This window comes from Neovison vison, chromosome 13 (assembly GCF_020171115.1).
Source record: "Neovison vison isolate M4711 chromosome 13, ASM_NN_V1, whole genome shotgun sequence".
Classification (NCBI taxonomy): domain Eukaryota; kingdom Metazoa; phylum Chordata; class Mammalia; order Carnivora; family Mustelidae; genus Neogale; species Neogale vison.
In genome coordinates, this window is record NC_058103.1 from 96,746,816 (window position 1) to 96,757,933 (window position 11,118).

At 44.7% G+C, this 11,118-nt stretch overlaps 1 protein-coding gene across 1 annotated transcript; it reads left to right on the forward strand.

Annotated features, from left to right (window-relative positions):
- Positions 1-5,725: 5,725 nt before the first annotated feature.
- LOC122893080 (ribonuclease pancreatic-like) lies at positions 5,726-7,492 on the forward strand. Its single transcript, XM_044229876.1, has 2 exons — positions 5,726-5,744; positions 7,008-7,492. Exons 1-2 carry the CDS (start codon positions 5,726-5,728, stop codon positions 7,490-7,492), a joined length of 504 nt encoding a protein of 167 aa, XP_044085811.1.
- Positions 7,493-11,118: the final 3,626 nt, after the last annotated feature.

Here is an 11,118-nt window from a genome sequence, read left to right on the forward strand (position 1 = left end):
GGAACTGTTGGCCTGATACCTTGCTTACAGAGTTCCCAGCAGCCTGACCAGGTGAGTATTTAAAGAATGTCACTCCCTGGTAGGAGGAGGAACCTCAGATTACTTTGGGCACCTCAGGAGTTCACCCAAATCTGACAGGTATTGCAGGCATGTCTGATGGCAAGTATGTGGCTTGGCTTCTGGCCCAGAGAGGCTACTAAAAGTTCAACCTAGAGATTCCTTAAGAGAAGTTCCAGCAAAGCAGATTCTAAATCTATATGATTACTTACTGTTCTTGCTGAGCTTATGTAAATTATTAGGCCAAGTTTGTTAAAACTGGACTTGTTTTTCAAATGAATACGTCCTGATTTGGATATCTCTGGAAATGGTTATTTTAGAGAGAAAAATTGTTTTAATAACATGCCTTTATAGGTGTCAAATTCTAGATTTGATTGCTATTAAATGTTTGTTTACCTAAGCTAGACAGCTTAAGGTAAACTGCAGAGAAGTTGCACGATAACTCGTGTAGACGATCTTGCCTTTGCCAGTCAGTCAGCCCCAGATATAAGGAAGAAACTTCAGAAAATTGAAGAATTTGAAAGGAAGAAGCTGACTGAGTTAGTAGAAATAATGGAAATAGCTGCTGAGGACTATGGGTCATGCTTGCAGGGGACAAGACCTCTCTTACAGACTCTGCAGGGAAAAGGGTACCGGGTGTCAGCAATGAAAACACAGCTTTGTAAGAGCCACACCACTTATTTAGACTTTGGTCTCCATGAGGGAATTCCCTGGGATGGTGAGCTACTGCAGGCTGTGGATACCACGGTTCGCGGAGATGGCTCAACCTCTCTATGAACTGGCTAAGGGGGGACTCACTATGGTAGAGTGGACAGCTGAGGCAGAAGGAGCATTTCAGGAATTACAAACAGCTGTACTGAGTGCCCCAGCATTGGCCATCCCAGATGTTACCAAGCCCTTCCACTTGTATGTGGATGGAAAGGCAGGGGTGACTGAAGGAGTTTTGACTCAGACTCTGGGGCCTTGGCAAAGGCCAATAGCTTATCTTAGCAAGAAACTAGATCCAGTAGCAGCTGGGTTCACCCTTGCCTGCGCATAATTGCTGCCACAGCCCTCCTGGTCAAGGATGCAGGTACATTTACAGAAGTGGACTAAATTAGATTAGGAAGGAGATTGGGCTAAGACTAGAAGAAATTAGTAAGCCAAATACATCAGGGCACTCATCTGGGGACACGCAAGCTTAAGGAGTTTATGGGCAAGCAGTTCCAGATTTCTAAATTAGGGTGTATGGCTCAAGATGTGGTTGATAGATGTGCTCAATGTCAGGCAGTAAATGCGGGAGGAACTAGAATGGGAAGAGGGAAAAGAGAAAGAGGTAAGTAACCATGAATTTATTGGGAAATAGATTTTATAGTGATGAGACTGGAAAAATATGGGCACAGGTATATGTTAGTTTTTGTAGATACCTTTTCAGGCTGGGTAAGGGCTTTTTCTGCCAAACATGAGATGGCAGGAATGGTAGCCAAAAAGCTACTAGAGATGTGGGTTACCTCTTGTGACTGGGTCAGATAAAGCCCTGCATTTGTGAGTTCAGTCTCACAGGTATTGGCCAAAGCCATAGGCACTAATTGGAAACTACATGTGCCTACCAGCCCTGGAGCTCAGGGCAAGTAAAAAGAATGAATCAGACTCTTCAAGAGACCTTGACAAAATTAATTCTGGAAACTGGCGGTGGGTGGGTGGATATCCTTCCCTTCGCCCTCCTCTGGGTGCAATGTACACCCTACTTAAATAAGGTGACTCCATTTGAAATAATGTTCGGGAGACCTGCCCATTGCCCTCGATTACAAGAGATTGCTATAGCAGAAATGACTGATGAGTCTGTACTCCAGTCACTGCAGGCATTACAGTCTGTCTTAAAAGAGCCCATGCAGGGATCCGGACTGCCCACACTGGGATGGAGACGGAGGTGGAGCCACACCCTTCCCAGTCCGGGGACTTGGTTTAGATACGTCGCTGCCACTGGAGGGGGCACCTAGAGTGGGAAACCTGGAGCCTTGCTGGAAGGGACCATTTACTGTCATCCTGACCACTCCCACAGCAATAAAAGTAGGAGGCATCAGGGCCTGGATTCATGCCGGTCATGTCAAAAGAGCTGAGGACAAGATCGCCCCCCAGAGGTGAATGCTGCTGCCAATGGACCCCGCCGATCCTGGACTAAAACTAGACTCAAAAAACAATGAGTTCATTAAAGTCATTGTTGCCCCTGTTGTTAAGATATAGGTGGGAGTTATGAGCAATTGCAAAATTAAAAAGGGGGGACTTAACTTACTGTTAAGGGAAGTGGGGAGCTCTGCATAACCTTAGGAGAGAAATACTGTTTCTGGGTAAATCACACTGGAGTCATTAAAACAGTCTAGCAGCCGTTAAAAAGGGGGGTATAGAACTGGCTAAAAAGTCAAAGATTTGACTAGTCTCCCAAGAAAAGGGGGCAATGTAAGGACCTACTTAGCAAGAGGCTTCCATTAAAGTTAAACTGTCCCTGCTCCCCTTCCCCCAGGGGATTCACTTAAAACAAGTCCCAGAAACCAGCTCCAGGTAACAAAGCCCAGATACAAGGGTGGGTCAGGCCAGGTGGAGACATCTGATCAGTGGGGGGATGCATACTGTCTCCCTGGTTACCAAGGAGTATGGGCCCCGCCCTTTGGGAGCCTTTTGGGCGCCAATCCTAACCAAGGTGTGATAGGCTAAATCAAATGTCTATTACGATAAATTGTAACTCAGTTGGTCACCTACCATCACTGTGGAGTTTCCCGTGTCTGTTACAATCTCATTGGTCACCTGTGCATGGCCAGGCCCGACCGCATGGCCTTTGCCCTTAAAAGCTAGACCGTGAAACAGAGAAGGATCTCCCTCCCTTGTAAGAGGTGCGTCCCCGAACGTTCGGTTTGATTCTTGATTCTTGGCATGAAATAAAGCTTTGCTTGACCTTCACTTTATATCAGTCTCGCTCCTTTAATCACGGACCCATTTATTGGGGCATAACAGAAATGACAACTGTGATGTATGTCAAACTACTTGAGAGAAATTTTGAGAGATTGATATCAATTTTAATCTGTGTAATGAAGATAAATACTGCAACTGTAACTTAATGTATGGGAAATGATGTCTCTCAGTAATGGCTCACAGACTCATTCTATACTGGATAGCTGTCCCTGTTACGTAGAGGACAAACAGAGATGATGCAGACATTCTCAGAACCCAGTTTTAAAACAGGGGTTTGAAGCAAACAAGACTCAAGCCTCACTGCTTGGAGAAAATCCCATTGCTGGAAAGGACATTCTTCTGCTGCTGATATTCTTAGTCAACTTCACTGTTTCTCAGCTGCATCCTTTTCCTTGTCTGGTACCCACCTCCCTCTTTCCACCATCCTCACAGACAAGTCGGTCTCCTATTCCTTTACCCATGTCAGCCCCCTTCCTGGAGCTATGCTCTCTCTGTGCTGTATTTTCAGTGTCTTCTCCCATACTGACTCTTTCCTCAAGATGTGCACCCCTTCATGTCACCTTCTCCCCAGCCATCCCCATCATGTTAGTGCACAAATTTGCTCCATCTCGTCACTGTCAGCCTCCTCGTTAACTCCATTTCTTTCACTCTGACTTTTTCTTCGACCTATTGGAATAAGGGTGCTCTGAAAGTACTCCAGCAAATACTCCATTGATCTCCTGATTATCACATCTCATCATCTAATAAAATATTACCTTCTAAAAACATTTTTAAAAATTGTGAGTTATCTATATGTATATACATATACATATAGATAATCTTACATTTATTATGTGTACATAAATACACACATAGTGTGTGGGTATACTCTATATATATGCACATAGAGAAAGAGTGCTAATTTTTTTCTATCAATATTGTCTTTAAACTGTACCATTTAGTCCATTTACATAATTATTCATTTTTATTTTCCTCATTATTTTTATTATTTTATTATTATTCTACCTTATTTTGCCTTTCCTATTAGTCTCATTTGTCTTGCATTTCTATTTCCTATCCTTCCTTCCCTTCTTTTGGATTAGTGGTGTAATTGTCTGTCATTCTGTGACAGCCATTAAAGCTGTTCAAAATAATGCTCTCGTTCCAGGCACCTAGAAGGATCCTATTTCTCTGTCCCTTGTACTTAAATGTGACCATGAGGTTTTCTTCGGTCAATGAAGTGTGAATAGAAGTGACATATGTCCCTTCCAGCAGAAGCATTAAGAGCTGTCCTCTGCGGTGCTGTTTTTGTTTTTTGGTTTTTTTTTTTTTAGGTTTTATTTATTTACTTAGATAGAGACAGAGAGAGAGAGGGCGAAAAGGCAGAGGAGGAGGGAGAGAGAGAATCCCAAGCAGACTCCAAGCTCAGCCCAGAGCCCAACTCAGAGTTTGATCTTACGACCTGAGATCATGACCTGAGACAAAATCAAGAGCAGGATGCTTACCCAGCTGAGCCACCGGGGCATCCCAGTGCTATGTTCTTTCCTCTGCCTCTTTGATTAAGACAGTGTGTGTCAAGAGGAAGCCTGTACCAACCTGTTTTCCCAAGTGACAATAGCAGGCAGAGCCCCTAGGCTGGACCAAGATAGATATGTAGCAGGAATGAGAAAGAAACTTTACTGAAATTTTGAGATTGTTTGTTACTGCAGAACAACTAGACTCTCCTAACTGATCCACAGTCTCCTTATTCTCTGCTAGTTTGGAATTCAAACCCTGTGTTTCCCTTCTTTTCATTGCTTATCTTAGAAATTCTCAAATGCATACTAAACATAGAAAAGTCTAATCAATACTTTTAGTCATCTCTTGAACACTTGGCAATTCACATCACTTCCAAGTTATGTTCCTGACATATATTTTAAATTTATCTTCTTAACTCAACAAGATATTATGGCTTTATATAGCCACCACTTTTATTTGTCCACATATGTATCATCATCTTTTTTTATTCCTTCCTGAATTTCATATTTTGACTGAGTAGCTTTTCTCAGTAACCTCATATCCATGCTTAGAAATTTTTTTAGTGGGAGGCTGCTTTAATGAAGTCATGAACTCCATTAGGTTTTCCTTTATTTTATTGTTTTGTCAGCATCCCTTATTTTATCTTCATTTCCAAGTGCCAGGGTAAATAATTCTATGTTGGTGTGTTGAGAAATCAAAGCCAGTGTATTGAATTAAGATTATGATGTGCTAAAGAGGGGAAAAGCCATTCACATGGTCAGGTTACACCCTCAGCATTCCAGCTGCCACTTTCGGGAAGTGAAAAACCCAGGGCGACATTTCAGGACATGGATACAGAAGCAAAGTTGTAAGATTTTTCCCATGCCCTGGTGACTGAGCCAGGCTGACATTCCTTGGGAGTTTGGTTTAACTTTAGTTCTCTCCTCCACTCTGACCTTGTAGGAGTGGTTGCTGTGGCCAAGAACTGCTGTACACCCACCTTCCACATGCAGGACAGCTGAAGTGGCCAACACTGGGTGAGGTCGCAGGTCCCCTCCTCTCCCTGCCCAGGAAACATCCCCCTCCCAGAACCTAGGTCTGCCCAGTCTTCCAGCTGCAGGCACCTGGATGCCGACCCCACCAGCTCCCACCCCCAGAAGAGGTGCTGTTGGAATTCCAGCCACGCCAGGACTCCTGAGGAGATAGAGTACCTCCCTTTCCCTGCTGCTCTGGGGATCGCACGTTTATGTGCCCTTTGCAAACCTGCAAGAGCTATTTGTTTGTTGCAAATGGCCCCCCGAAGATGAAGATGACTTTCCGGGGTTCAGGCATCATTGCCATAACGGCTTTCATTGTTGCTCCTTGTGAACCAGCAGACAGATGAGGTTCACATGATACTATAAACAAGACTCACCCTTCCCAGCAGTCCTGAAAAAAGAGTGGTGTAGATGGTTCCCTACAATGTCCTTCCTCACAATGTCTTTGGCTCCCACTAAAGTGAAAGCAAGATGCTCCTCCCACCTATCTTTCCTTGGAAGCCAAGCCCCTTTGTAATCTGTATAAGATTCCCTCCCCAGAGATCCGGGGATCACAGAGACTGGCTTTCTGCTCTGTCCTAGAGAACAAGCTAGACATCCAGGTCAGTGGCTGAAGAGATGATCTCAGGGACTCCTTCTATTATGCAATGATTAGAGGGACCAAGGTGGCTGAGGTTAGCACCAAAGAAAGCTTGGGCTGGACCAATATCAGGATGGAGCATGTGGGCTGCAGGGAACCAAAGGCACTGGGGGAGGGAAACATTGCTCTTGGGAACACACTGGCATCCCTCTATGATGCTGGTGTTAGGCACTGGGCTGTTGCCCTTGTGTTGGAGAAAAACAGGTCTCGCTCTGTCCATCATGATCCTGCAGGTCATGTGGTATTTCAGGGATGCTGATCAGCTCATGGCTTATTCAAAAGGATTTTCTAATAAGCCCCTTGAGCACTGGGTATAAATGTATTAATTTTTCAAATGTATTTTATTTTTTGTCTTGTTTTTAAGATTTTATTTATTTATTTATTTGACAGGGATGGATAGAAAGCACAAGCAGAAGGGGCAGCAGAGGGAGAGGGAGAAGCAGGCTCCCCACTGAGCAGGGAGCTGGGTTCGAGACAGGGCTCGATCCCAGGACTCCCAGATCATGACCTAAGCCCAAGGCAGACACTTAACTGACTGAGCCACCCAGGGGCCCCCTCAAATGTATTTAAAATTTTAAAATCTCTAATATTCAGACACAGGACTGCAGGATTTTAGTTCACTCTCAGGTCACTACCCAGAGGCAAAGACCCGCCTCTCTGCAGCTAGTGGAAGTTGAATGCTTTCGGGCAAGAGTGTATGTAACTGTCACATTCCTTGGAAAATTGCATAGGAGAAGGGGTAGCTTTCTGGCTGACCAAAAGGGAGACTGTGAGCATGAGCCAGGGAGGCCACAGGTAGGAGCTGGGGTTCTTTCTAAGGCAATGTTTTTTCTCCTCTCTACTTATCCCAGCTAGGCTCTTCCAGAGGAGTGAGACCATCATGGCTCAGGAGAGGTTCTTCATCCTCTTTCTACCACTGGTCCTGGTGCTGCTGGTGCTGGGCTATGTCCAGCCTTCTCTGGCCAAGGAAACGCAGGCTGATGAGTTCCTGCGGCAGCACATGGACCCAGACACCTCCAAAGTCACTGCCAGCTACTGCAACACAATGATGAAGCTCCGGAATGTGATGGGTGAACCTTGCAAGCCGGTGAACACGTTTATCCACGAGCCTCTGCGAGATGTCCAGGCCATCTGCCTCAAGGGAGATGTCCCCTGTAAGAACACGAAGTCCGACTGCCACCAAAGCAGTTCCAAAATGCGCATCACCGACTGCCGCCTGAAGAAAGGCTCCATATACCCCCAATGCGACTACGAGACCCAGCAGAAACGGAAATACATCATCGTGACCTGTGAAGGGAATCCATACGTGCCAGTCCACTTTGTCGGTTCTGTGTAGGTCTGCACCTGAGGCCAGAGCAGCGAGATGCCCCACCTCCCTGTTGTGGCACCTGCTTCTCCCCTCTCCCTTCCTGGCTCTGAAAGAACTCCAGCCAGGGCTCCTGTCCCAAACACACACGTGTCCCTGCCCAGGGCGTGCCCCTGTGTGGTTTGGCGGGGTGAAGGGAGTCCCATGTGAACCACTTCACTGCTTCTTTCAATAAAACACAGTTGCAACAACCTGGATTTCTGAAGCTGTCGCCATCTGGTACTGTCTGTGTGATTGTGTTCCTGCTCGGGTGAGAACTGTAAATCTGGGTAGATTTCGTAAGCATCAAATAGAATCATTACTTGCCTTTGCTCCTGACTCTTGGTTCTCGGTGACCTGAGATCATTTCATTTCTCAGAGATGCCTTGTTGTCAAATATGAAGCTGTTAAGTATGGGCTATTTGAGATGAAAGGGAGCTACAGTCTGGGACTGTCCTGCTGGGTGAGCTGATGGAGGGTGAGCTCAAATACCAAACTCTCTGGCATGGAAGGAAGGACAGGGTGACCTCAAGAAAACCCGGCTCAGACCCTGGCTGGGAGGACAGGGGGCTGAAATTATGATCCTAAATTTTCCTTTTCCTTTTATTGAGTGAGCTATTACCAGATCACAAAAATGGCCATCTCTTAGTTAGAAAGTCAGAACGTTCCATTTAGGAGCTAGAAGGGTCTGTAAGGATTATTAAATTAAACAAGAATAAGTAGATTTTTACTCATGTATCCACTTTAATGATTTGGGCCTGCCTAGAACATTGCAGAAAAAAATTCTAATAAGTGATGTGGTTGAACAGTAGCCTCTGTTGAAGGCAGGATGGATGTAAATGTGTGTGTTCCACTTGCCATCCCCGAGATAATGTAATCCCCACTTTTACAGAGGAACGGCCTGAATCTCAGAAAGGGTAAGAGACTTGCTCATGGTTGCTGCTTCCTAGTGGCAAAACTGAGACTAGACCCCAGGTCTCCTGGCCTCCAGTCCTTGTTCTTTCTTCACCACAGTGGACTCAGGAAGAAAATCCTGCAGTCTTCCTTTTTTTAAGTGTGGTAGAGGAGAGCACCTGGGTGGCTCAGCCTGTTAAGGGGCTTACTTTTGATCTCAGTGCATATCATGATTTCATGTTCCTGGGGTTGAGTCCCGTTTGGGCTTTGTGCTCAGCTCAGAGCCTGCCTGGGGTCTTCCTCTCCTCCGCTGCCCCTCCCCTGCCTGCACCTTCTCTCTCTCTCACTCAAATAAATAAGCAAATCTCTAAAAAAGAAGTAAGGTAGAGGAGATTATGGATATGGCATCAAGGAAGTAGGTCTAGGGAGACCTGAGAAATAAGATCAGAAAGGATGGCATAGTAGGGTACATAGTTCCCTTGGTTCTGTTGACTTCCTATTCTTGAAAATTCACTGACCAAATCACTCAGGATGAGGAGGAAAATCATTTCTTCTCACAAGAAGCATAGCTTCACTTTTCCAGAATTCTACCTTCGTCTCTTGGGCTTTTAGGAATGGCGGGTACACTCTATGGCAGCCTTGATATTTTATTTAAGTTCAGTAATGTAATATCCAGAGCTTGTAGTTTTTGCAGCATCCATGCACTCCTAAAATTCCTTCAGCCAATCTAGACACGCGGAGATGTCAAACCATCAATTCTTTCCTCAACACATTTTTTTTTCTTTTTCCTTTCTTTTTCTTTTAAAGATTTTATTTATTTATTTAACAGGGAGAGAGAGAGAGAGAGAGCACATGTAGGGAGAGCAACAGAGGGAGAGGGAGAAGCAGGCTCTCAGGGAGTCTGAGGCAGGGCTTGATTCCAGGACCCTGGGATCATGACCCGAGACCTTTAATGTCTGCCTTTGGCTCAGGTCATGATCCCAGGGTTATAGATGGAGTCCCACCTTGGCCTCTCTGCTTAGCGGGGAACCTGCTTCTCCCTCTCCCTTTGCCTGCCTCTCCCCCTGCTTTGTGCTCTCTCGCTCTGACAAATAAATAAATGAAATCTTGAAAAATAATAAAAAAAAATTAAAAAAAATAAACACAGCTTGCAGCTGGAGATGACAGTGAAAGGTGATGATGAAAGATGACAGATGGTGTGAAAGGTGAGAAAACCATTGGAACAGAGGCTAGTTCCATCTGTCACATTCTACAAATACATTTTGTTAAGGAAACATGACTACCTAGGAAACAAAGCCCTGACAAGCCAGGTAGTTCAGTCTGGATGATATACCCTTCTTAGAGATGAGACTCAGAGGCAGCCTGAATGGGCAGAACTGACCTTAACCCCACCACACCCTGCCTCCCTCTGAGCAGCAGTGCCCAAGGAAGAGCACTGGAGCTTGAAAGTAGCCCCTCAGGACTCTGCTGCTCCCTGCTATCACCACCCTGTCTGGGCCTCGGGACAATCTCTAGCATGGGGACAGTCAGAACTACCTTGTAGTCTGGTGTGAGGGTTCAGTGAGGCAATTTAGATAAATTGCCTTACAAATGGGAACTTTCAATCTGCTCCAGAGTATGTTCCAAGTGAATGTAAAAATAAGTTAGCTGTCCATCCTAGTACCTTAGTTTGTCTGCCGTATACTCAAATGGCTATTATTTTAACTGTCTCCAGCATTAAAAGACCAAAGTCTAATCCAATTGATAACTGACTTCTCAGATACCCATTATGGAAAAATAATAATAATAATAATAATAACAACTACTCAGTTGTGTCCAGAATGTTCACTTTTCCTAGGCTTCCTTAGGTCTGGTAACAGCAAGTGCATCTGGAAGGGTTTCCTATTGTCAACCCACAGCCGCCGGAACCCACACTCATGCGGGAGCTTCAGAACTTATCTCCAGGGAAGACCGGTAGCACACAGAGGGCCTTATGGACAGCATGTGCACTACAGATAAACCCATGGGCCTCCGGGCTGCTGTTTTGCTCCAGTATATTCCTCCTAATTGGTTTATGCTAGTAAGAGTTGGCAAAAAAACAGAATGTCCTGAACATGGGATTGATTAAAATATGATGCATATCCTTACAACAGAATACTATGCAAATAGAACCAAGTACACTTTTGCTACTGACATGAAATAGGTTCAAAATGTATTCTTCATGGGAAAGAGGAAATAGTGTACAACATTGCATATAAAATGTTATTATTTGTGACAGAAAAAAAGGAGACAAACACATGCACCAGTATACATGTTAATTCACTTTAAAAAAATGTTTTCTTTATTTACTTGAGAAAGAGAGAGCCTGTGAGCAAGGGGGAAAGGACATAGGTCAAGAAAGAAGCAGACATCCCACTGAGCAGGGAGCCTGACCACTCAAGACCAGGGGTTCCAATCCCAGGACCCGGGGATCATGACCTGAGCTCAAGGCAGACATTTAACCCACTGAGCCTCCCAGGTGCCCTGTCAATAAATTTTTATTTTTATTTATATTTTTGGTAATAATATATTTGTTTATTATTGTTTTAAATTTTTTCATTTAAAGTCAACTAATTAACATACAATTATTGTTGGTTTCAGAGGTACAGGTCAGTGACTCATCAGTCTCATATAATCCCCAGTGCTCATTACATCATGTGCCCTCCTTAATGTCCATCACCCAGTTACCCCATCCCTCTACCCCT